We start from the raw sequence: 27,932 nt of genomic DNA on the forward strand, positions 1-27,932 counted from the left end.
ATGGCCGCGCTCCTCTGCCTCGGTAAGTGCCGCGGGTGCGGGGAGGGAGGAACCCCCCAGCCTTGCCAGGATCCTCGCCTCGCCCCGGGCCTCCTGGCCTCTCCACGGGGCCCCTTTACCGCTCCATCCCTTGCTCCTTCTCCTGGGGAGCCACAAGGAGGGGCCAAGCGGGTACCTGCTGGGGGTTCGCACCAGCGTGCAATGTCCGGGCCCTGCGGCTTGGCCCAGACTTCTTCAGCCCGGCTGTGGGTAGCGTGTCTGAAGAGGGAGGTAAGTCACGGTAGCAGGGTCAGCACTGATAATAAGTTGAGACCCACAGATGGGATGACTTGTCTAAATGACGAGCCACTTGTTTGGTAAGTGAAAAGTATTTAGTGCTTGCAGTGTTATACAGAGGGCTATTGACATTTCCCATTGGGTCTGAATGGAGAAAAAGGGAAAATCGACAAAGCTGGTACAGAGGGAATTGGTAGAAAGTATTACGTTGAGACAAGTATGTTTTAATTCCTTTTACTCTCCTTTTGCCCTCTCTACATAATGTATACTGACATATATATTTTATGCTGATCTCTTTAACAACCCACTACTCTAAACTCATATTCCACTGCTAAATACATTTTGTAGGTAGTTCTGCCCCTGGGTTTGTTAAAACAAAGTTGTCCTTTATAACTTTTCAACTATCTTCAAACCATATTCACCTATAGTTTGTCGTTCTCCTTCTGAGATAGCTGTCTTGCTGCTCTTGCAGCTGGATAGAAACTGCAGCTTGGTTTCTCGTTATTCATTATTATCTGCCAGATAATAATTGTGTGATATTGGAAATACACTGTGATCCTTTTGTTCCTCAGTTCCCAATCTGCAAAGTGAAGGTGCTAAAATGTCCTTTTCCCCTCCTTTTCAATTTAGACACTAAATTCTTCAGAACAGCGAATTTTACACCTACCCAGTGAATCAATAGACACCTGCACAAAAATACAGACACCTGTAGAAATCTAAATGTATTTGTCTTCATATCAAAATGGTTGCCTCTAAAGGTTTTAGCTACAAACTAGCTTAGATACCCTGAAATCTTCTAAGTAGAAAACAGTCTCTGAGTATTCCAAACACTAGAGTAAATAACTAAAATGAATAACTAAAGTAAAAACTGTTCATTTAAGCGATTGTAAAAGCTACAGTGCACTGGATTCTAAATTCATATAGGACAGTTTGTTTCATGTAGGCTTGTCACAGTATGGCCTCTGTGTCCCGCTGAGGAAACAAAAGATCCATCCGTAATATGTCATTAGCCTTTCTTAGACTGAATTAGCTTCAATCACAGATTATGCCACTCTGCTCTTTTTTTTTAAAAAAAAAAAAAAAAAACAACACACACAAAAACTCCCCAAAACCACCAAAAAACTTCTCCTTTTTGTTGGCACAGTTTCCAGGTGGATTTGAAATAAACACATGCTGAAATAATCCTAACAAAGGAGCAGGAACTGCTAATTGGCTGCTCAGTCCTACTTTGACTATTCATTTTCAGCCACTGGTTCTGAAAAGCTGTCTTAAGAGGAGAGGCACAGCATTTTTGTGCTGCAGTTCCTAATCAGATGTGTGAATCTTCCATCGTGTTAGTACCTACAAAATACGTAAATGATCATCCAGCAAAATACCCTTTCTTAAAAAACTTCCTGGGTTTGTAATTTTGTATTGTCTTCTATATACAGTCATATTCACCTGTAAGGTATTTGGCAACTTATTTTTTTCTCTGTCATCTGAATAAATAGTGAGCAATTTCACAATTAGAAGGAACTTTTGGAGACAGTACAAGGAATAATATCTTGTCATAATGAGCCAAAATTGTCACCTTGGATGGGCCAGCTGCACATTCCTCAATGTCAAGTGGCACGAGCCATTTTTATTGATCAGTCTCCCAGGCTGACCAACAGAAGCAGCCTCAAAAGGTGCTTCAGGCTGGAAAATACTGATCTCGCAACCAGCCCTGCACAGATCAGAGAACTGGCAGGAATAAGCACAACTGGGGAAGGATTAGCACCAGCTATGGTAAGCACATGTGGCCTCTTATGTGTCTCTGAGGCACAATAGATGCTATTGCACCTGTCAGTTATAAAGTATTAAATGTTGCTTCATCTTTAAGGACATGTCTTCAGAAAGTGCTCCCCATGGCAGCACTATTATATCACAGGTAAGCATCATTTCCAGAAGGGATGGCATCACTTCTAAACAGTAGTGGCTCTTTAGGATTATTGAAAGCAATATTTGATATTTGATATTGTCCCTGCTCATTGCAGAGGGGTGGGACTAGATGACCTTTGAAGGTCCCTTCCAACCCAAACTATTCTACGATTTCTTATTTCTTAAATATATCATTGGAAACATTTAATTTCTCTGGATGGGATCTTAACAAGTCCTGAGGGAATACTTCATGCCTCTTGCAGATTGTGTTTAAGGAATTAAACAGTAATGCAAATTCCTCAGATTCCACATGAACTTGCCTGAAAGAAATGAGACTTGTTCTGGGAGATGCTGTGTTCTTCAATACCTAAGGAAAACATGCCCATCAGTTGTTCATCAGCTAGTTTGACAAGGCCTGAAATCAGTGTCTGAAACTTAATCTAATAGAAAATTAAGACACATGGTTACAAATTAGAGGTTGTGTTACCATGGGAATGTTGATCAAAGAGCTAAACCCCAACTGATTTGTCTTTTCTCAGCAAGGCAATTTAATTTTCTACTGATAAGCCAGAGGTAGTGCTGATTTAAAATTCTTTACCCTGAAACCTCCATATCAGTCTTCAGTTTCAGGACTTTTTCATGCAATTAAAATGACCTTTAAGTTCAGTGCACTCAGGGAAGCAGATAAAGACATAAATGTTGGGATTGCTTTCAAGAAATTATGCCTCTAAAATAAAAACAAGGAGGGTGAAAAGTATTGTATTATGAAATAAAATCTCCTTTATCTAACAGTTGTGTATGTGTCAAATCTCTTTCACATGGTCTATTCGTAGGAATTCCTGTATGATCTCTAGCTTGACAGAATTGCAGTCCTCTGAATTATATTGTTATAATCTAAAAGTAAATGAAAAAGGTCAGTATAATATCTGTTGTATTCGATAGTCATTATATTCTGTTTTTCCAGTGTTGTTCATGTACTTCACGAGTATCTCTACTGCTCAGACTGACTGTCTGCACTTGAGGGAGCAGTGTGTAAATGCTGCAAATGGATGTGAAAGTGTCTGGAATGTTGTTGAAGATGTCTGCAATATTTCAGGTAATTCTCTATGGTGTACACAGGTTTATTCTGAATTGCTGAATGGTTGCATATTCATAGGTTATCATAATATTGCTGTGGCAACTGAATTAACTCAGTGAGATTTCAAAGAGAAAATGACAACAGAAGGTAGTCAACTTCTGAAATCCTTGACAGTGGCCAATATTGTTTTCTGTAACAGTCATACTCTCTCTTCAATAAGGTGATAATGAAATTTCTGGACTATGAACGAAGTCAGTCTAAACCAACTCAATTCTGGATTCAGTGGAAATTATGCTCTTGTGGGATCCTGCTAAACAAAGCCAGCATGCAGCTGGAAAAATGTTACAACCTTGCTTTCCATAATTCAGAGGAGTTTATCTGCCACGTCCTTGGAAGTTTTCAAGACCAGGCTGGATGGGGCTTCGTGTGATCTGGTCTAGTGGAAGGTGTCCCTGGCCATGGTAGGGGACTTGGTACTAGATGATCTTTAAAGCCCCTTCCAACCCAAACTGTTCTATGATTCTATGGTCACACAAGATAAGCAAAACAATGTAGTAGTTGCTTAGAGTAATTTTCAAGTATTGTATTAGAATAAGAAACAAATCATATCAAGCATGCCTCAGTGTAAGTTGTGCTGTAGGGGGCCACATCATATTTATTCAGTGAATAATACATACGTGTCAGAGCGATTCACTTGCAGGGAGTGATGGTACAAAAAGTGCAGATTACATTGTGACTAAGCCTCCTTGATCTGTTAAACAGATTCTCACATAAATGAAAGCAGAAAATCAGTCTCTGCCTCTTGTACTTCCAACGCATGGTGCATCATTTCCAAGTAAAGTGTTTTAAGTGGAGGAAGACTATTATTTTCTTAAACAAATCTTGGTTATCAGGCATCATCTCTTTCTTTCTTTAAATCTCTCCAAGACTTTGCTGTTAAATGTTGAGTATTCACTTGCCATGTGCTGTGAATATGGAAGGAACAAGAAGAGTGGCAGTACAATGTAGTAGTGTCATTAGAACAAGCTAGTAATGACGCCTTTGTTGACTGATAAGTGTCAAGGCCCTTGATCTGCCAAGGATACATCAGTACTAGAAAATAAAATGGGCCGGTGACTGTTTTCTGGCCCTGAGTTCAACTGTCATGAGGCAGCATGTATCCATGCAAGTAAACTGTCTTAGCCCAACACTGGCTGCAGAAAGCTGCTTTTTCAGAGTGACTCCAGCTCCACGTTATCTTCACAGTCTAGCTGGCTCAGTCCAGAGCAGGTACTGCGCAAAAGTGGAGCAGTATAGACACAGTCACTTGCCATTAGCATAGCTCATGCCTTGGTCCTGTTCAGAAATGCAGCCAAGGGTATTTAGGTACATGACTGCCATTTCTAGCAACTTAATTATTAATACATAAGGCAAGTTCTCTGCCACTGGGAACCAGAGGTATCTATATCTTCATGGCAACCTCCCTTCTCCTTATATTGACATTATTTGAACAAAACCAGGCATGTCCTGATGTCATAATCTGTTCTGAGCCTCAGCTATTGAAGAGTTGATAAAGTGAATATCCCTCTGTCTTGGCATCAGGACCCAGCCTCACATTTGGTCTGTGGTGCTGCCAGGCTTCATCCTCAATAGGCCATTGCTAGAATATTCACCTGCAGTGTGAGCTACCGGAATACCTTTGTCTGTCTGATTTGTTGTAGAGATTTGAATCGAGGTGTTCCAAGTCACAAGGCAGTATTTAAAATATTTAGAATAGAAAATTCTCAGAGGGGTCCTTCTTAGTATATCCTGTTCCAGATATGTATCTGCTTTGCATAGAATGGCTGAATACTTTTAAGAACAGACAGAGTAAATGAAAAATACATTATAACCTAATGGTTACAACAGTCCCCAAAGGAACTGGGTTTCAGCTCATGTTCTATTGAGTTTTTAAATATTTTATCTGAAGTGCAACAGTTTCAAAAGAGAAGGCTGATTTTTTTTAAAAAAAGTATCAGAATATGCAGTACTTTCAGGCTCAAGACAGTGACCTAAAGATGAGCTCTCCAGAACCAAACCTCTTCCCCAAATCAGAAGTTGTTGAATTTGCATCTCTGACATCATTCACAAAGGTATTCACACTAAGATTACCTGACATAAAGATCAGGTCTTGTGCTGTAGCCTGTTCTTTATCATACCCTGCAACCAGATGAAGTGGGGCAGCATGATGACTTCGGTGGTCTCCCTTTTGGATTTGTTGCATTGTCCCATAATATGCAATTTCTCTCACTTTTTGTCCTATGTGCTTATTCACTGATAGTAATGGTAGTTGTTACTGGGTCACAGAAACCTTCTGCAAATAAATTCTTCTTGTGATTGCTTGTTTGGTTTTGCATCTGTGTATTTACTTAGGATAATAGAATTTGGCAAGGACTCTTCAGCATTGCAGGGCACTCAGATGTTGTGTTAGGTCTAGGCCAAATTATTCTAAATGTGGTTATTAGGTGCCATGACACCAGATGGTGTAAACCTGCAGTCAGACAGCTGATGTTATCTGAAAGGCCACAGAAACAGCAACAGAAAATCTACCAGCAGTATTATAGAATCATAGAATCATAGAATCATTTCAGTTGGAAGAGGCCTTCAGGATCATCAAGTCCAACCATAACTTAACTCTAGCACTAAACCATGTCCCTAAGAACCTCATCTAAATGCCTTTTAAACAGCTCCAGGGATGGTGACTCCACCACTTCCCTGGGCAGCCAGTTCCAACGTCTGACAACCCTTTCCATGAAGAATTTTTTCCTGATATCCAGTCTAAACCTCCTCTGGCACAACTTGAGGCCATTTCCTCTTGTCCTATCACTTGTTACTTGGGAGAAGAGACCAACACCCTCCATGCTACAACCTCCTTTCAGGTAGTTGTAGACAGCGATAAGGTCTCCCCTCAGCCTCCTTTTCTCCAGGCTAAACAGCCCCAGTTCCCTCAACTGCTCCTCATAAGACTTGTGCTCCAGGCCCTTCAACAGCTTCATCGCCCTCCTCTGCACTCTCTCTACTATTTCAATGCCCTTCTTATGATGAGGGGCCCAAAACTGAACATAGTATTCAAGGTGGGGCCTCACCAGTGCCGAGTACAGTGGCACAATGACTTGCCAGGACTTGCCAGGACTTCTCTAGTCCTGCTGGCCACACTATTCCTGATACAAGCCAGGATGCTGTTGGCCTTTTTGGCCACCTGGGCACACAGCTAGCTCATGTTCTGCTGGCTGTCAATCAACACTTGGCCTTGTTAAACCTCATACAATTGACCTCAGCCCAACGATTCAGCTAGTCCAGATCCCTCTCTAAGGACTTCCTACCCTCCAGCAGATCAACACTCCAACCCAATTTGGTGTCATCTGCAAACTTACTAAGGGTACACTCAATCCCCTCATGCAGATCATTGATAAAGAGATTATTGGTATGGTTAACATTATACTGTATGTCAAGGCTACATGTGCAGGACTAAACACTTGATGGATGAGCTGTATAAGTAGAAAAGACCCTTCAGTGCTGAACATGAACATGCTAGTTGGAGGCCATAGGCAATGGGGCAAATACTCCTTTTGCTAGTTTCTTTATGAAAATCCTAACTACAAATGAGAATTATACTCCTACTCTGTGTATAAGTTCAACGACTCAGTCCCTCAGGCTGTAACCTCCAAGTTAAATGTGTGCGTTATCAGGACCTTCATCTTTTGTTCTTCAGAGCAGGTCTAGGGGCACTCTCCAGACATCTACCTAAGTCACTCCTTTCTCTGTTCAACTGTCCATCACTGCTCCACTACTACTACAACAACATTTTCAGAGTCTACCTTCATAGCCCTCTGAGTCCAAGCCTTCTTCTTCTTTGCCAAGATACAGTGAAAAAAAAAAAAAAAAAGAGGCGGGGAGCAAAAATGTCTATGAGTCAGTTTCCATATCAGGATGGAAAAGACTGAAATATTTTTATGGAAGCAGAAGTTTTCACGCAGTTCAAGAATAAAAAGATAGCACCCTGGGGCAGAGTTAATGTTTTCTTCCAGTAGCTTTCAAATATTTGGGATTTGGTATGAAAGAATGTACAAACTCACTGATATCTTGGCTGTTGCCAAGGGAAGGAAGGACATTCCTCAGTTTCCCATGTTTTGCAAGTAAGCAGGTGTGGGAGGAGTGGATCCAGCACAACACCTAGATTGACATTGAGTTTGGTCAATGAAGTATTCATAGAATCATAGAATCATTTTGGTTGGAAAAGACCTTTAAGATCATTGAGTCCAACCGTTAACCTAACACTGCCAAGTCCACTTCTATACCATGTCCCCAAGAACCTCATCTACACATACCATGGATGACATGCTCCATGTATAAGTGGGATGTCGCCAGGGACTACCCTTTTTCCTTGATGGCTGCCATTCTTGAGGGGTCCCACTCTCACCCTTCTTCCCACTCCTGCTCTCATTGCCTGATCCATGACTTCCCTACACCTGTTTGCAATATCCATGTTTTACTGGACTCACTGTACTCACAGTGTCCACCCTCCAGCATCCATTGCTAAAAGCATGCATTCCAGCAGCTAAATATTGCTCTGTATAGCTTTATATATTTTATGATATTCACATTATTATTCACTCTTCTTTTGTTATTATTCTATTAAATCTGTTTTCATTTCAACCCACTAGTCTTTCCTCCTTTTCCTTTCCTTCCCCTGGGGAAGGAAAGGTGAGAGAAAGCAGCTTTTTACTATTTAGGCACCACCCAGGGTTAAACAATAACAATTATGTACATATAAATAAATCATATTATGAACAATGGCTGCCAAGCTTTAGGTCAGAGAGCAATTTTTGTAAATGCCTTGGAAGCATATGTATTAAGCTAAAATATATTACACAGAACTAACCATTGATAAAGCAACTATAATTGAAAACCAGCAATAAAATATCTTCTCTGCTCATCACAGCTGAATCAACACAGTGTACAAACAGACCAATACTGATAATAAGGTATTTCTACCCAGCTTTCAAGAGGCCAGGCAAGGGAACCCCATAAATCTGGTGTGCTTCCTGATTCTGCCCAAGCCTGGGCACCATGACCTCCTCGTTTGCTGATACAAAATGTGAAGTGGGAGCAGAGGCTGGGAGCTGTAGCTCTTGCTGGACTGCGATATGTCCCTGTAGCAGTGCACATTTTAATACACCCTCAAACACTCCTTCATCAGCAGCTGGAGAAAGGGCAACACAGACGCTGTATGAAAAAGGACTTTGGGGTGACAGGATGGGGATGAACACTCTGGAACAGCTAATACTCATTCCTTCAGGCACAGGCAAAATGCACTCTTTCTTCTTGCTGGCCTTCACCTAGATTGCCTTCCACTGCTATTTGTGTCAACAATATATAAATGACATTAAAGCTCTGATCACATTAGAGCTTGCCTTTGGCAGCGGTGACACATGGCTGATAGCTTTTTAGTTTTACTAGAGTATACGATCTCTGCTGCTCCACGCCAGTCACCGGGGAAGCAGCAAGGCAGGAAGCCAGACATCACCGTTGACAGGGAAGAGACAATAGCCTATGTCCTCAGTAGATTAAAACTGATCTTTGTACTGCACTCTGACCAGCCTGGATCTTATGAACTGCACACTCCTTAACCTACATATTGTGAGATACTTAATATCCATGAAGCAAAGAGAGAAACTGTACTGTTTTGAGGACCTGCATACCTGTTTTGAGAAGGTAGACCATGGCTTTCACAAAATCGAACTTTATTAACATGGTATTAAACTACTTCTTATGTGTCTTTCTTAAGTAACCTGTAACTTTCTTAAGCAATAATAAGTAAGGAAGTACTTCTAAAACCATTTAGTCCATAAAGTAAACAGTTGATTGATTTATCTTTGGACCACAAACTAGTACATGCTTTTTCTTTTTGCTGCACATACAAAGAAAATATGATCTGACAGCCTGTGTGTGAGTCTTTATCATTGAGTCCAAGTGCACTTGCAAGCAACAAGCTTGAAATTGGACCAGCAAACTAAGGTTCCTGCAGGTTCTTTTTTATGTTAAATTCTCCCTTATTTTTATCATTAAGAAATTAAAGATTCTTGGACTACTTTAAATTTGTTGTCATTGCCAAACTTAGGGAGTTAAGTTGTTCTGTAGGGTAGCAGTCCAAGGGCATATCCAAATGGCCAGAGGCCATAGGCTCATATCATCCTCATGTGAGTAAGGGATCTGAACCAGAACAGACATCTCTCAGCATGTGGTGAGCATCATCATCATCACAGGACTGCACTCGCACTCCTACGTCCCCTCTCTTTCTCCGTTACATGGCAGTACCTGAGCCTGCGCTGTGAATTCCCATCCCTGTACCTGACACCTCATTTCTACACAGAGTGAAGACGAATGTCTCAGTGCCTCAGTTCAGGATCTGCCCCTTGACTTCTGTGAACCTTTTTGATTTGGTCTCTGTACCTCATCTACTTAGTATAAAATGTATAAGTTTAAGATTTTATGTACTTTGGAAATGAGAACAGAAACTGATATTCGGGCAATGGGTCAGACTGAATGAAAAAAGAAGGCAATATTGTACCTACAACTTTATTATATTGCTCTGAATATGATTCAAAGATTGTAAATTGTGACAGGTTTTCAAACAAAACAAGGTTCAAAACATCTATTCTTGGCAAAATATATTTTTTTACTTCAATTGAATTGTTTTATGTAACCATATCCCTTAAGCATTCATAAACATTAACAACATTATAATTTTAATGGTGAGTTCTAGGTAATAGATGCAAGGCAGAAGACGCTATTGGATGTAATAGAATCATCCAGCTCCTGGCTGACGAATATCCAGAATTTAAAAACTGTCTCTGCACTGCAGATGATTTCTGTAGCATCACGACTTTGCTTGGGAAACAGTGCAGCATTAATAAAGGTAACTAACCAAAAAGTTTTAATTATGAAGAGCAAAAGGAAATATGTAACATTGTAATGCTCATTTTAACTGGATTGAAATCTCTTTGTATATTTCTCAAATCTGATAATTAGTTTTGTCTCTTCTATCATATTCACACAGCAACACACATACAAAAGCAATGCCATATCTGCTTCAAAATAAACAAAAACAATAAAATGTGTGGGAGAAATTCAAATGTTTTCTAAAACGCTTGCTCAATCCAATGGCAAGCAAGAGTGAAAATATGATGCATGTTGAGGGCTACTTGTTGCCCAAGGAAGCTTGAACGTCTATGTTATGTATAGAGAGCCACATCCAGTCACCTTGTGAACGAGAGTGTGGGTGAATGGGGATGCACAGTTGTGCAGTTGTGTCACACTGTGTTACAGGAGCATCTTTACTACATCTGGGAGAGGTTATAGGGTGTGAGAAACACAGTTCCTGCCTTTGTAAAGCTGTACTTTATATATAAAGTGCATCCTTTTTATAATTCTGTTGTAATCAAAGGGCCCAGCTCCTTTAAATTTACTTTTTATTATCCTGAGAATCCTTTTCCCTTCAGAAAACCTATTTCTATAACTGAGAATTACTTCATGCATGAAAGGCTTGTAGTTTCTGTCTTCTGGAGTAATGACTAGCAAAGCTGACATAAGAGAGGTGAGATCGGCCAGTGAAAGAGAGTCTGGAAAGTGAGTCCCAAGGTTGATTCCCAGCTCTGATCCATCACTCCCTGATGACATCAATCAGTGTACATTTCTAGTAGGGGAATATAAGGCTTTATTGCAGAGGAAATAATAGCATCCTGATTCATTACTTCTTGCCTCGAACAAGAAGAGTGGGTTATCTAAAACCTGATGTTCATGTCATTGGAATAGTTGCTTTTGCTTCTAACAAAATGAAGTCATTGTATATTTTTTGTTAATTGACATGACATTTCTCACCAGTATAGCAAAACGTCTGGATGGAGTTATACTAGTATTGGTGATGATATCTTATGGTGTTCCTACATACATTCAGGAGTAATTGTCCCTGTCTATCTTAAATGACTATTTTAGGTAATGAATGAACCATCTTCAGGAATTTCCATTCTCTCTTTACAAATTATGCAGTGAATTAAGATGATAATCCATGATATGTCCAATATGTAGGTAGTTAAAATTATGTGAGATTAATCCCTTTATGCAGTAATTTTAGTGAGGGTTTCTCATATTACTGTCAGCAGCTGAATTGTTAAAGTAGACTGTATTACATAGCTACCAGGACACAGTAAGCATGAGGAAGATTCATTAGTCTGCAAGAATCTGAAATTATTATGTATTTACATACATCTCAGAATGAAACTAGGACTTTCATTCATTTTATTGCATTAAGACAATCATCCTTTTACTGAGTTTCTTTTGAGCTGACCAGTGATGTTACCTTTTCTATTTGATTTATATCTCTGTTATAACTACTTGTACAGAATATTTGGAAACTTCCTCAAGATCAGATACTGGACTGAGTTTTAGGCAACACAGAAATGCCAAAGACCAAAGATACCCAGAAGAATTAGGAAATGACTGCAGTATTGCACAGCAACGCTGTCAGGAGGACCCTTACTGTTTTCTCATGTATAAGAGTTTCCAGCAAGCATGCCAGGCAGACACCGCAAAATGCAGGTTCCCGATGGTCAACCAGGAGTGTTCATCCGCGTGGAAAGAACTGAGGAAAACAGTGCTGGGAGAGTGCAAGTGTCCAGAGCCACTTCAGATGAGATGCGTCCAAATATGGAAGGGAATATTTAACAATCCTTGTCTACAATACTCTCAAGAGAACATAGCTTCAGCAGCTACTGAAAATGATGATGATGGTGACGATGATGACTATGTTGATGATGAGACAAATCAGGACACTGATGCAGGTTAGTGGTATTCCAGCAGTCTGAATGCTTTTGTATGTAACAGTAATGTGAACAAGTCTATGAAAAAGATCTTCTTAATCATTTGCAGTTTAACATTGGCAACAGGATAGTTTTAAGAGGCTTATTTAGATGCAAATGAATGATCTGACAGCAAAATGATAGCATGAGTGCAAATACTGTTGTCCTTCACTGTGTTTATTTGATACAACCTGATCCAAACCAGTCCCTTTCGGTATGACACTATAACTAGAAACAATATAAGACCAAAACCAACAATTTTCTAGTAGCAAGAATTGTCTGTCTGTCTTGACGTTGGAGCATAACAAGCAGTTAGTTGAGACTGAAAACTGGGTGCACCAATGAATACATTAGAGCCTCTGGTCTTTATTTATTTACAAGAAATCTGGCTACATACTCTGCTAAGCAGCTCTAAAAATTCTTTTTGAGCTCATAGAGTCTGTAATTATGTAGATAATGTTATCAGCAGCCACTGATAAACTGTGCTTTCACCCCGAAACTTATGAATATATGTAACAGTGATTTTAGAGTTTGTTAGCAAGCTGACGGGTCCTATTTGGTCAAGCTAATTTTTTTTTTTTTTTTTTACTAATGGCACTATGCCAGCAACACAGCCAATACTTTAAAGTTAAAAACTAAGCTAAGACATGTCCATATCCATATCTTTTTGTTCTAGACAACATTAGTAAGCAAGCAAGATTACAATGGCGTTTATCTTCTCTCTCCAAACAAGGTAAATCTAAATTTACTTATGAATCCTAATAACTGGTTTTAGCTCTGTTTTCAGATAGTGTACAATGTATCAGGAGATTAAAATGAATACATTTCATTCAATTTACTGAAGAGCAGGGAGTCAATGGATTCAACATATTTTCAGTTAAGCTATTGGGTAGATAAGAATCCAAAATGTCAGGTAACCATACGAACCTGTTAAATTTACAGAGGCAAATCTCATCCCGGAAATATTTTAGGGTCAGAATTATCTAGATCTTTTTGGAAGGCTTCTAGCATAGGCTAGAAATACCTAAACTAGCTTTAAAAACACAGATATCACATTTATATTATCTTTTCTATTACTTATTATGTAGCCTAGCATAAGAGTGCATGCCGGAGATTTCAGCAGCTTCAGGTATCCGCTAGCCACTAGCTCCCAGAAACTATCACACCCTTGGAAGAAACTTCCATCTTGCCGGTTTTCACTTACTGATCTGTCAGAGGCAGAGACTTGCAGGAGGGTTGCTTATGAGGGCCAAGCAGTTTGAGGGAGAAGTACGATAATCATACAATGGACTTAAAAGAGGCAATGCTGGCAGAGGTGAATCAGAGGTTTGGGGAGTCAAACTTGTTTATAATGGGAACATTGCAGGCAGGATGACTACCAGTCATCACTTGAGAAAGGTTTTCTTGTGATTTCATTTTAAAAGCTGTTGTTCTTTTTAGCATACACAGCAAACAAAACCTGTTTGGATGTGAACAAGGAGTGTGTTGAAGATGAAGTATGTAACAAACAGTTGTCCCTGTACCTTAAGGTTTGCTCAGTAAATAAGAAGTGCGACATGGAAGAATGTCAAGCAGCCATAAGGTTCTTCTATCAAAACATGCCTTTTGAAGTTGCCCAAATGATGACATTTTGTGATTGTATCCAGCCTGATGAATCCTGCCACAGAGCCAAAGAACTTCTTCACGGCAAGCCTTGTGCAGTTATTGCAGTTCCACCCCCATCATGTCTGAATGTAATCCATGTGTGTAAGGAGAATGAATTGTGCAGGTAAGTAGAAGAAAGATTTTGTCCAGTAATATGCTTTTGAATAATGATTTGATCAAACAATTCACATATATATATATGCCATATAGCTCATCTACAACACAATTATTTTCTGCACTGTATCCACTGTATATCATCACAGATGTCTGCATCAACTGTGCTAATTCCACAAGTAATTCCGCAAGTATACTGAAAAGGTTAATTTTCAAAATGGTCTGGAATCTAGTGTGGGCTTTTCTTCTGCCTGTTTCATGACACTTAACACCATTTCCTCTGAACAAACTATGCTGGTGCATATTTTCATTACCATTTTCTTCAAATAACACCTGCCAGTCTGCACCTTTGTCCTCTAGCAGTTTGCACAAATTGTGCAGCAGACTGGACAAAGTTTGTTTGGTTTAAGTAATTACCTCTTCCACTGTAGAGTCTGACCCTTTGTACCCAATGGCTGCACAACCAACTTGGCCCATTCAGAAAACTGTCATCTCATTCTTTTCATCTCAAGCATACTGATACTTGAAAAAAGCTGTCCTGAAACATGCACAGACCACCAGACACATGAGGAATAACACGGTTTTCAGATTTGATTTTATTTTAGAAAACACACAACAGGATCAGCCCATGTTTGTATTTCCACTTAATTGCCACCGTTTGTGATGGTCAATTGGTTCACTTTGGTTTTCAGTGTAGTAGCCTGTTCCCTTGTGGATTAGACTTGAATTTTACCTTAAAGCTGTGCTCAAATTAACCATCAGTCAACAAACCAAGAGGCCAACAGACACTTTCAGGTCTGTGCAGGCTCTTCAGATTGACGTCAGTGAGAATTGCCCCTTTTTGTGTCAAGAAGAATTGGGCTACAAATGTATGTCTGTGCATGTGCATGTGTACACATGTAATATCTTAATGGAGACTTGCTGAATTATCCATTATTTTGGGACCATTAATGTTTCCTAGTACTGACAATAAGTAGATATAATTAGCAAAATTAGTCTGTGAATTGTGGCTAGCCATATCTATAAATCAGGAGGTGGATAAAAATAATTCCATTAGCACAGAGGTGGCATCTGCTTCGAAACCTTTGCTTGTGTAATGAAAATATTTACAATAATGTCCTGGCTGGTGTTATAACAGTCCATGTTTTTACATGTGACTCGCTTGTTACAGCCACACAATATCAACGGTAAATTAATAGCCTAATTTTATGATGAAGGAAACAATGTTTTAATAAGTAATGTACAATGTATAACAACAGTTTAGCTTTATCGTCCCCTAACATTTAATGTAAGTGATAAATTGGTTTCTAATTAATATCTACAGTATCTTAGTTAACTTTGAATAGATGCTTATTATTGGCATACTTAGTGCATTAAAGGACATTTTTTTCTATCCTAAGAGCAAATAAACTGAAATAATTTGAGATTATTGAGCCAGGAAACAAGTTAATTCTTCTCTTACCTCCACTATCAATTAATCTTTAAGGTCAACTGAATTACTTCAAGTTTTCCTGAGCTGTGGACATTTTGTATTTTGTTAGCATTTGGGGGAAGGAGGTGTTGGCATTGGATATAGATTACTTTATGTAAAATAAATTCAGTAGCCTTTCTTTGTCCACACTGCCCAACAAACTGATCCACTAGAATGGCACACATTTTAGTTTCATTGTGATGACTGGACTAATTCCTCTATCTGCATTTCTTCTCTGAGGATCTGAGACAGTTGGTATTCATACTGATTTTTGCTGGACCATAGGAAAATCTCCATAGGTACTGATCAGAAGTACACCTGCATCTGTGAAGATGTCAAACACAAGTGCAGTTGCTTTTTCTCAAAAACTTTTTCAGTAAAACCAAGTTTTTCCACAGATTATTATTTTCCTAATTTCACTAAAACCAATTAGGTGTAAATCAGAGCAGCATTTAGGCCAGCTATCATGGAATATTGTGATTTTTAAAGCTTAAATGGTAACTTGGGAATACACTGTCTTTTCATTATGATCCTTAAATGAATTTCTGTGAAATCACAGAATTTTTAAACTGTCATAGAATCATAGAATCATTCTGGTTGGAAGAGACCCTGTCATTGTATACTTTTTCTTTCCCCCACCAGGAAGAAATACACAACTTTTCAGTCAAAGTGTTGGAGACATGTGACAAAAAAATGCTACGATGATGAAGCTTGTCTTGAAACTTTAATCAAGGATGACATGCCCTGTTCTGCAAACGCTGATTGCAAAGCCGCCTACATTAGCAACTGGGGCACGATGCTGCGTGTGGAGTGCACCTGCCAGAATTTACCCCCCATGGAGCAGGCTTTGTGCAAGCTCTTCCATCACATGCTTCACAGCAAATCCTGCTTCAGTGAATTACGTGAGTAACACATACAACTTTAAAGAATAATTAGTTTTACAGAGTATTAAAATGCTGATTTACACTAAATCTTTACTTTGCTATGACTGATTTCAGCAAGATCCAAATAGAAATACAAATCGCATGCACAGTTTTTCCCTTGGTTTTGAGAAATATTTTATATGAGTAGTGAATCAATACAGTTGCCTACATGTATCGTTATATGAATATGTTGGAATAACAATAAAATAATAATTTATAGGATCCATACTGTTATGCAGGTTAAAAAAGTCCAAAGCCTTCCTTTCATTGGCTTAATGTTATATTTTGATACACTGTTTTTACAAATAATGACATACTATTTTTTCTTTCTTTTCTTCTTGCAATCTAAATATTAGTATAGCTTATACGCATTTAGCAACAGACTTCATTCCACAGAAAATAACTTCAATGATTTCAATACAACCTATCAAAGAAAAAGCTGCTGTGAATGGAGGCCTCAAGTTTTGCCCTTCAGTAAAAGCACTGAGGTTAACTCAGATTAAATGTAGGAACTTTCTCAAGAACCAGTAAAGCCTTTCATGTGTAAATTGACTACTTATTTTTGTTAAATATAAATGTCCTTGCCAAGTCTTTGTTTAAGACAGATTTGTTAGTGCAATGAATGGCAATACAGGAGCAAATATTAATGTTTTAGTCTGAATCAGGAGTGTGCCTTCAAAGCAGATCCCCTGTTTGTCCTCACTTATTGTTCTGTGGGTCACATCAAAGGACAGTTCCACATCACAGGGTGGCTCCTGGACTCTTGCAGCCAAAAACTAAACCTGAATGTTCATCTGCTGCCTCTGCAGCACTTCAACTACATCCAGGCATCTGGTCCATGGACCAGATCAAAGAGCAAAGTACCCACTTCACCTCAGATCTTTGATCTATCACACCAGCTATTTTGCTATATTAATCCTCTCAGGATACACTACTTCCTAGTGCATAATATCCTACGCCAGTCATCTTCTACATGTAATTAAATACGTTCTCAGCCTAGCTTGGGAAAGCTAAATATATTTAAAGATTTCCATGAAAAGCAAGGACTATTTCATAGTTCCACCTGATGGACTGTATTTCAAAAACATGTATTAATTGCATGCAGGCATTTCATTGAATGAATAAGATTTTTTTTAGTTTTAGTGGCCAAAATGTTACCACTGATAAGGGTGTAATTTTTTTCTTGTCACTCGCATTCTACCCAGAAATTAAAATCACGTTGCTGAAACACCGTTCTTAAGCTTAGCTAATCACTACTAAAATTCAGACTCTGAGAAAAGTTTAAAAGTCATATAACAACTCCCCTGGAAAAGTGATACCATAATACACATTGATTTGAGAATACTGGCAGTGATTTTGCTGCTGAATGTTATTTATTTGTTTGCTTGCTTTATGGCTGCATTTAATGGTCCAAATGAGTGATCACATCATTGCATTAGTTATTCTTACAGCTACAAAGCAAAAAGATGACCCTCATGTCAAAATAATCAAATAATTGTTCATGAGCTTTTGCCATTCCCTGAAGCAGTCTCAGGATAAAATGTTGTGGTTTATTTTTGGTTTGTGCAGTTGGGTTTTTTTCTGTTTTTATGTTTTTTGGGTTTTTTAAAGTTGTGTTTGTTTTTCTGTTTGTTTGTTTGTTTGTTTTGTATTGTGGATTTTGGTTGGTTGGTTTGGCTTGGTTTTGGTTTTGTTTTGGTTTGGTTTTGTTGTTTGGTTTTTGTAGTTGCTGTTGTGGTGTTGTTGTTTTGTTGTTTTTTGGGTGGGGTTTTTTTGTGATGGAAACTTCCCTAACCTAAGTGGGATTGAAGAACAAAAGCATGCGTGCTCCTGTAGTGCAACGAATTCCTGATAACTAAACAGAAACTATTTGGGGATCCAAAACTTTTGGCTGGGTAAAGGATTGGCATCTCCTCTACAGAACGTTTGCAGAATCTTACCTTTTTTTTTTCCTATCTAGCCGTAACGCAGCTAAAATGAAAACAGAGATGATTATGAGTTTGATTGTAAGGCACAGTATCAAACACCATTAGAACTGGTGTGAACAGACCCACAAGTGGTGTTTACACCATCACATCTTCCTGCTCTTGTATGGCACTGCCTTGCTAAAAGTGTTTGCTCTTGGGGCTGTGCTTACAGGATTAAAGTTTGCTGCAGACTGACTCAGTAAAAGGCAAGAACTGTGAGTAACTGGCTGCTATATGAGACAGAAGCACAGTGTGGATCAGTGCCAATGTAGGATCAGTGTCACAACAGGAATAAGCAAAAATGCCAGGGACAGAAAGTAAAAAGTTACGTTTCCAAAATACTTTAACTCTGAGTTGTACTTTTGGATCTCACAGAAAAAAATACATTACAAGGAGAATGAGTACATTGCTATTTCAACAATGTTCCAGGCTGGAAACATGAGCCTTTTTCTTATCGTTTTCATTCCTCTGGGGAATAAAAATTTCTCAACTTACAGTTCATGTGAGTGACCAGGCCTAGTCCTGCATGGTTTAGCCTCTTGCTTTGTAAACTATTCTACTTAGGTAAAACTTCTATTTTTCATTTCAATAGAAGATATATATTTTCAGATACATTACTGAAATCATGCCCACTAAGAGCACAGGCCTTTGTGAAAGAGGTAATTGATGTCTAGCAAATCATCTGGAGAATAAGCTCTGCTTTTGGAAATGCTTCGAACTACTACCCCTTTCTCATCACTTCTATATTGGTTTGGCGGGCCCAATTCTTTTGGTGGGCCTATTTCTAAGAATTTAAGCTGGTTTGAGGTAAAGAGTATTTTTAAAGTACACTTGTCCCACGTAAGACAAACTACAGGGGAGGTTTAACAGGGATATCAAAGGAAGAATTCTTATTCACTCTTTCACTTTGTTCATTGAGTATCAGTAAACAGTATTTTTAAATAGCTGCCTTTATAAATTTTGTGATTCTTATCAAAACACCAAACAGCATTATTCACTGAAATTGTTATTTAAAAGTAATATTTTGAATAGGTATTTTCTTTCCAATATTCAGGTCAAATTTCCATTAAGAAGAAAGGTTTTCATTGGGTAAATACAGACGTGCCTGAAGAAAAGCTTTCCAGAGCACAGCTCCATTCTTCTTCAATTACTGGTGAGTCTGGGCAGGCCACTCCATAATTTTAATAGAAGTACTCTTGAAATTTCCCTTGTGTATGATAGGGAAGACTAAAGTTTGGGTCCCTTGGGTGGACTCAGGCAAGCGAGCACTACCTGTTGGTCTCCCATTCAACATAATGTGGAATAATGTCTCTACCTTTTTGGCTTAGCTTACATAACCACAAAATAAACATAATGACACTGAACCAACTTCTCTGATAAGTGGTTTTGAAATAGATGTCTCACAATCACTTTATTATAATTTGGGAAAATGAAGCTATTAAACCCACCAGAGCCTGACTCTCCATACAGTCATTAGAGAGTAGTAGTTGTAATGTGCAACATAAATTATTAGCTTTGATGTCACACCTACTTCTCTCCTATCTCGACTTTTTGTGCCATAGTAGTTACACCAATGAAGCCACAGTAAGTGGTCGAGAAGGGGTTTATGTTACACTCCATCAGACTTCACCTTCTCATGCAACAGAAGGGCACGCAATTGCAGATCATCATATTCCATGGGCTGAAGAGCTGCATCTGGTTTTATTTCCATGCATTTACAATAAGCAATTAAGTGACATAAGGCTAAAGGATATTGAATTAATATACACATTTTCTCATGGTTTAAATAATATTGATTTTATTTTTCCTTTTGAAAGACCCAATTACAGAGTGAGAACACTAAAGAGCTTAATGAACAAATATCAACTCTAATGAGAATGATCTGTTCTACCTTGCGTGGGGCAGATTACAATACTCCAGACATTACTACAAATTAGTTCCCAGAACTGTGCATACTGAACACCTTTAACAGTGAAAAAATAATACAAAATCTACATGCAGTACAAAGTGAAGGGACTTCTGTGATCTCCATCCTTCCACTATTACCGAAGTGGGCAACGTGGAAAGTATAAAAATAGATTCATGGGAATGGGATTCCTGAGATCTGTATGTGGATAATTAAGCATTCAGGTGTAATTTTAGCATTAGAATTACTTAAGAATCATGCATGTCATCCAAGTGCTCTGTGTAGCCAAAGAAGTAAGTCAGGGACCCTCAGAATAGTATTAATCCCACTTGACCTTTGCTGGAAATGTTGGCTTCGCTTTGCCAAGAACAGGGGGAGAATGAACCTCTAGCAGGAACCAGACTCTCGTGGTTAAATAATGCAAGTTACAATGCAAGAAGTCCTGTTCTAAGTGGGAAAATGTAAAATGTGAGATATTTCACCCTTGTGACCAGTTCTAACTGCAGACCTTTTCAGTGGGTAAAATGTATTATACATTTTCCTCAGAGACTCAGATAAATGTTTGCAAAAAGCAGCCTGCACCCTGTTAATTCTCATCCCATTGAAGCCTGAATACTTTCCAAAAACCTGTCCTTGAACTCTTAACAGAATTTTGGATGGCCTTAGAAAAATAAAAAGAATGCTGACCGGCCTAAACCATAAAATAAAATATTCCTTCTATTCGAGCTGTCATGTACACTAGCTAGGAACTCTCTGAAATATAAATGTCTCGCAGGAAGCCAGATTAAGGAGAAGAATCTGATTCAGAATATCTACCTGATGATAAAAACCATATTGCAAATATTTTTCATAAAACCCACTGCCAAAAATCTAACCCAGTATCCTAGATTCATATGCCAGTAAATGTGCATTACTGAGGTTGCAAAGGGAGTTATCATCTTTACAAAATATTTATCTTTACTGAAATAAAATCCCAAGGAGAATTCCAGGGTGCAGAGGCAAAACAGTTAAGTTGTCAAATATGGCTTTGTGTGTGTGTGATGTTTTAAGATATTTGCTTCTTAGCTGTTTTCTGCTTAGAAATCAGAAGATACAATTTGCCGCTATCTGGTCCCTGTATCAGAATCCCAGGAGAATCCTTTAGTTAGCACGTCATTGAAAGATACAAGGATGTCTTTCACCACTGTACACTAATGATCATCTACAGATGAACATGCTCTGAAGAAACTCTGTATTTCTTCAACGTTTCTTAATTTAGTAATTAAAAAAACACTTACTGTTCAAAAAACAGTAATATTTCTCCATTCTATTCAGTGGCATTGCAAATCATTGGATAAGATTAGTTTTAGTAAAAGGTGTCTTTCATAATAAACAATAAATCTAAACATATATAAACATATTCCTATATATTTGAAAATAAATATAACCCTGTTCAGTGGGAAGAATACTATGACAGGTTTGGTGTGACAACAGGATTGTTTAAAAAGCTTGACTGGATTTACAGTCATCCACATACCCCAGAGGGTACAGGCCAATCCAGTCATCTGTGGGCTGATACAACCCTGGTAACAAGATGTGGTGTGGGCAGAGTCTTAACCATATAAAAGTTATTGAGAGTTTTGCTGTAAGCTTAGATGGGGTCAGAATTTTATGTCATTTTGGAAACTGCATCAAAACTGCTAAATCAAACAAAAATTCTCCAAACTTCAAAAATGTTGTTATTGCCTACCTAGTTATGCATTTTCAGCTTGGTTTTGACTTTATCTTACGCAAATTATCTCAATGATTTTACAGATCCACATAATTTAAAAGATTGCTTCCCACACTTTAATTTGAAAAATGATTCATGTGTGAAGATAAGCATTTACTTTCATAAGCATAGAGCTTTGGAGCTAAAGTATTTTTTTGGCTGGAAGACAAAGCTAGAAATACAGAACTCTTATCCTGTTCTTGTGAGATATAAAAAATTGGGCTTGACCCAAAACTGTTGAAATTAATCTTATTTCATGTTAAATTGTAGAGTTACCATGTATTTCCCACTGAAGAGTTTTGCTGTGTTGAGAATCTAGATAAACAAGTAATTGGCAGGGTTTATCTATAATTATACCAGCCACTGTGGGAACTGAGATTAGTTCAGCTCCAGCAACTTTAATTTGTAAGGTATGAAATATTGTCAATCTGATTGATTTGTAAATGTAGAAAAAAGCTTGTGACAAGATGAGGGTAGCCAAGAAACCTCTGAGCACCAGCCGGAACTAGTCTGTGCAGTGACCATTCACAGGCATTTCACTAGGTATACATAAGCAGGTAGATTTACACAAGAGTTTAATCCTACTAATTGTTCCAGCTGCTGAGCTATCCTCTACCAAACTTCTTCACTGGAAATGTCTGTATGTCTATACAGACAGCTCCAGCTCCAGTGATCCCTTAAGCCACAGCCATTGTGTCCTTGAGATTTGCAGCCTATCCTAGGAAGGGCAAGACACGCATCATGCAGCCATGGTGGTCCTTCTGTAGACCTGCCCTGAGGTGAGGAGGTCAATGAGCTTCTCACGACAACAGGCCATGTCCCTGGGACAGAGCAGCCCACCTAGTGCCTCACAGCCCTTCCCCTTGCAGGGGAAATGACTGCTGTCCACTTGAGTTGATTCAGTCTCTGCAGGACCGAGCTGCAAACATCTCTTATTTTGGCCGCTTCCTATTATAAGTCTTCAGACACTGCATATGCCTTTATTTCTCCATGGTACATGTAGAAGTTTGTATTGTTTTCTCCATCTAGTCAGAGAACGCAGACTAGGTTTGCTGTTCTGCACCTCAGCCAGTTGAAGTACTGAAAAAGGAACAGCTGTTTCTTAGAAGAGTAATGGCATAGGTGTGTTATGTACATGACATGTTTTACCATTTCTGCTAAGAATAGGAAAGTACCCTAACTTTTAATCATGGTTTTAATTCTCGTGACAGATCCATCTGCTCTTCAGTGAACTGTGAATGGGCATGCAGCATGAGCACTAAGGTTGTTTACAGATCCATAACTACAAATGTGCCCAATTTCAGTCAATGTATTTATTGTTTGTTTAGAGCACTGGTTTTTTAAGCCTTAACTTGTTGTTATTTAGATCTCGTTCAGATGATCAATACCATGTATACAGAGATTAAAACGGGATAGTACAGCCTGGTATATCATACAGGAATTTAAATGTAGATTCTGGTAGACAGGATTTGGGATAAACAGAGACAAAATTTCATATCTATATTTCTTAACTCCCCTAGTGCTATTTCATATTTCAAGAACTGGTTGGATACAGATTAATAGAGAAAATTTATATAAAATATTGCTTTAGATTTTTAAAGAAGAGCAGAGCGTTTATCAAGAAACACACACTCCAATAACATTTTTAAGGGAAGATGAATAAGCAGATTCAAGTAGTCCAACCACAAAGAATACATGAAGTGAAAAATTAGCTCTTCAGCCACAAGATTGTGCCCTCTCCTAACCTTACAAATTCCCTCGCTTCTCAGAAGGCAGGATAAAATATATGGCTTCTAGCATGATCTCATCATTAACATCATTCTTGTATTCCCCATAGAACTGAAAATGCTATAATCAACATCTTCTATCAGCAATTACTTCACTAAAAACACAGCATTTTATAAAGTTTAGACAATAAGTAGAATATTTTTATTTCATTTGATCATTTTGATATGGTTTCCCACAGCCTTCTCCTAGGGTAACTGACACGTTATGGTCTAGACAAGTGGTCTCTATGGTGGGTGGGCTGACAGGCCATACCCAGAGGGTGGGGATAAATGGCTCCTTTTCAAACTGGCAACCTGTCATGAGTGGGGTTCTCCAGGGATTTATGTTGGTCCCAATGATGTTTAACATCTTCATAAGTGATCTGGATGACGCGATCAAGTGTGTCCTGATGAAGTTTGCTGCTGACACCAAGTGAGCAAGTGGACACTTTGGGAGGAAGAGCAGGATGGCCTGGGTAGGCTGGAAGAGTGGGCTAACAAGAACTTCATCAAGTTCAATAAGGACAAGTGCAAGGTTTTGCACCTGAGAAAACTTAATCCAGGATTGCAGCACAGGTTGGGATCTACCCAGCTGGGGACCAGCTCTGTGGAAAGGGACCTGGGGGTCTTGGTGGACAACAGGCTCAATATGAGTGAGGAGCGTGCTGCTGTGGCAAAGAAAGCCAACAGATGCTGGGCTGCATTAGCAAGGGCATCACCAGCAGAGACAAAGTCATTATCCCACTGTACTCAGTGCTTGTCAGGCCACATCTGGAATACTGTGTTCACTTTGGTCCCTGCTATACAAAAAAGACGTGGACAGGCTGGAGAGGGTCTGGAGAAAGGCCACAAAGATGATCAGAGGACTGGGAAGCCGTCACATGAGGAAAGGCTGAGACAACTGGAATTGTTCAACCTTGAGAAAAGAAGGCTTAGGGAACACCTCTTCATCATGTTCCAGTATTGAAAGGGTGGCTGCAAGAAGATGGAGACTCTCTTTTTGCATGGAAAAGACGAGGGGTAATGGGTACAAGTTGTTCCTGGAGAGATTCTGATCAGACACAAGAGGGAAATTTTCAATTTATGAGAACAATCAGCCATTGGAATAATCTTCCCAGGGAAGTGGTGGATTCCCCAACATTGGACACTTAAGATTCAGCTGGACAGGGATGCTGGGTCATCTTGTCTAGATTGTGCTTCTGCCAAGAAAGGTTGGACTAGATGATCCCTGTGGTCCCTTCCAACCTGGTATTCTATGATTCTATGATTTCAGAGTGTTTTCGTTTTCTCAAAATGAAATATTTTTTCAACTTTTTAAAGAAGAATATTGCAATATTTTGTGAAATTATATTAGCCCATTTTAACCATCCATGGCTGTTTCTCCTAATAATTTTTCTAGTTTTGTGGTAAGTGATGTACTTTAAAAACTTCCATTTGCCTTAAATGTGTGAACCTCACTTTCCACTTAAAAAAGTAGGAAACTTTTACCCTTACAACTGCCCCTGCAGGTGTAGAAAGTTTCAAAAACTGAGTGTACAATTAAGATTCAGAAACTGGAAAAAAAAAAGCCTAAAAATTATTCTTTTCCTAAAACTCATCATCTTAAAGAAATGTTGTAACTTGAGAGGAGGGCCAACGGCTGATCTATTTTTTAATGTACAATGTTAGCAGTCCTGCACTGATAACAAGAGAGGCATCACCCCTCTTCAAAAATTCACCACATTAAATATTTTTCAGTAGCTTGCTGCATTAAGTGTAATTATGTTCATTCCATGCAACTTGTGATGGTTCAAACATTGCTTTCATTTTTCTTTTACTGGAAAGCTTGACTTTCAGATAGCTTTTCGAGAAAAAGTGAGTATCATCCTGCATTAAAAACCAGGCAAGTCCAACGGCCTACTCAGTTCTTGCCCATTGCTTGCCTTGTTGTATAGTAGAATATATATTCACAGCCTCTTACTGGAGCTGCTCCAGTATCCATAATGCCTGTGTTTGTATTACGCTATACGCTACATCTGTTGCTTATATATAGTGTATACAGAAATATCCCATTTAGAGTCTGTGTGTGCATAGGCACAAACACACACAACATATAAAATCTGGTAACTGACTCAGGGAACAGAGTTGGACTTTCTCACAGCCCAGGTAAGTGGCCCAATGATGGGTCCAGGACTCCATCTCTTTCTCAGTGAATGTTTCACTGACTATATAAAGCGGAGCAGCTTGGGAACAGCTAAAAGGCCCTCTGCATTTGAGTTTCTATATAAACAAAACTTACATAATTGTATAAATGTGACAGAATCAATGCAACAGGGAAGTAACAGAAAGCTCCCATGTTTTATTCTTGTGGCTCTGGATTTGAGGCCTCTCATCAAGTTGTCTAACGTCTCCATCCCAGGTTCAGGGCTTACATTACATTCTCAACTGAAACTTTTCCTTTAGAATATTTGATCAAAACTGATGGATTCATTCCTCCAGGAAAAATAAGTTTCTTCTAATTTGGAAAACAAAAGTTGAAACAACTCCCAGTTTTTCAACAGTTGGAATTTTTAGCACATAAGCTGCCTAAGTGACTTTTTGGTGAGAAGCCTAAGAGAAAGAGGAAACTCCATGGGCACGGGGCCCAGAAACACCGTGTTAGATCCCATTTTACATTAATTTGATTCTAGATCAAGTATTATAGCACACTGCAATTATGGTAATACGTGAAAAAAGAAAAGAGGTCTAGCAGGTAAGTAAGAGCCAGGTCTCCTCCGATACACAGAATAAAATTAACACCTTAAAATCAATGGGGATAATACTCCAAAACACAAATCAGAGTAACAAGCTATTCCCCTGGAGAAGAGTAAAAGGGAGCTCTACACAGATGAAGTGCTATTGGAGCTGGTATTTATGAAAAAGAGTCTGAAAATTATTTTCATCAACTGCTGAAGGAAAAGTAATTCCTAGCATTGGCATACAATCAAGGTCTTTTTTCCTCCTTTTAATTATTAATGTCAGAATTGATAGCTAATTTAGCTTACAAATGTATGCATTCCAATTCAGATCTGATTCTTACTTCTGAAGAAGGAAATGTTTCATGTCTGCTTTCTGTTTTTTTACCTATAGGTGAAACAGTCTATGTTATTGCCTATTCCTCCTGCATAGTTCTCATCTTAGGAATAGTCCTGTTGACTCTCCTAAAGATCAGGTAATTTGATATGGATATTAATCATTGGTTCTAGGAAATTGGAAAAGCAGAAAATAAAATGTTTTGACTTAGTTAAGAGGTTGGCACTATGATTGTCTTTAAAAACAGTCCAGCATGCCTCGATGATGGAAAGAACTGACATTGCGGGTGTCAGCAGGAAGGAGTGAAATACGATGCGTATCTACAATGCCCTCCATTCATGCAGAGATCCCAGGCTTCAGGAGGTTTCATTTCCTGTCCTGTGGCAGGGGAAGGTGAAATCTGAATTCAAAAATTCTGCAAGGCTACCTTCCTAGCTCTGCAGCAGGCAGAGGTAATGCAGAAAGGAAATGAGAATATTCAGCATTATAACATATTTAGAAACTGAACTGTGAATGCTGCTATTGTAGTTAATATTCTTGCCAAATGCCATTTTTGTTGATAGGATTCTGTAAACATTCCCACACACACAGTATGAGAAACTGCCTATACACCAATGCTTGGTAAGAAAACAGAAATGTGCATTCACTTAGGCAAATGAACATGGTCTTTTCTTAAATGATACATTTTCTTAGACCAAATTAAATGGCCAGATTTCAAGACTTACACTGTCAGATGATAAGTAACAGAATATGATGTAGCAGGAGCTATATATAGTGGGAGGGATATTGAGTCAATTTTCATTATTAAATTCAGAGGCAGATCAAAGAGGAATCAAGCAGAAAAATGCAAAAGGCAAGTCAAGGATATATGGGAACAGAGGCTTTCTCTTTACTTTTGCATTTACAGGAATATCAGCATATAAATAAAACTCAGATTTAAAGAATACAGGGGATGGAAGAAAGAACAGTACATTAATAACAGTGAAAGGAATTATTTTATACCACAGTGTTCATCATAAAAAGAGGGGAATTTTGCCACTGATTTCAATTAAGCCAAAGTTCAAACCAAAAGCTGTATAGTTTATTGCTAAATACATGCACATTCTTTGTTTTCAGAGCCTGCAGAGCAAAACATGAGTCAAGAAGTCCCTCGCCAGACCATTCTTCTGAAACATTTATGGTCCATTATAAAAGTAACAGATGAACTACAC

General features: G+C 38.7%; 1 protein-coding gene across 1 annotated transcript; it reads left to right on the top strand.

Annotated features, from left to right (window-relative positions):
* GFRAL (GDNF family receptor alpha like) lies at positions 1 to 27,925 on the top strand. The gene is made up of 10 exons (XM_065632904.1): positions 1 to 22; positions 3,140 to 3,271; positions 10,032 to 10,190; positions 11,674 to 12,111; positions 12,806 to 12,862; positions 13,570 to 13,897; positions 16,001 to 16,260; positions 19,303 to 19,401; positions 26,779 to 26,860; positions 27,838 to 27,925. The coding sequence occupies exons 1-10, from the start codon at positions 1 to 3 to the stop codon at positions 27,923 to 27,925; spliced, it is 1,665 nt and encodes a 554-aa protein (XP_065488976.1).
* The last annotated feature ends 7 nt before the right edge of the window (positions 27,926 to 27,932 follow it).

This window comes from Caloenas nicobarica, chromosome 3 (assembly GCF_036013445.1).
Source record: "Caloenas nicobarica isolate bCalNic1 chromosome 3, bCalNic1.hap1, whole genome shotgun sequence".
Taxonomy (NCBI): domain Eukaryota; kingdom Metazoa; phylum Chordata; class Aves; order Columbiformes; family Columbidae; genus Caloenas; species Caloenas nicobarica.

Coding starts and splice junctions, on each gene's coding strand:
- GFRAL (XM_065632904.1), top strand. CDS start 1: ATGGCCGCGCTCCTCTGCCTCG. Junction 23..3,139: donor GGCCGCGCTCCTCTGCCTCG/GTAAGTGCCGCG, acceptor CTGTTTTTCCAG/TGTTGTTCATGTACTTCACG. Junction 19,402..26,778: donor CCATTCTTCTTCAATTACTG/GTGAGTCTGGGC, acceptor TTTTACCTATAG/GTGAAACAGTCTATGTTATT.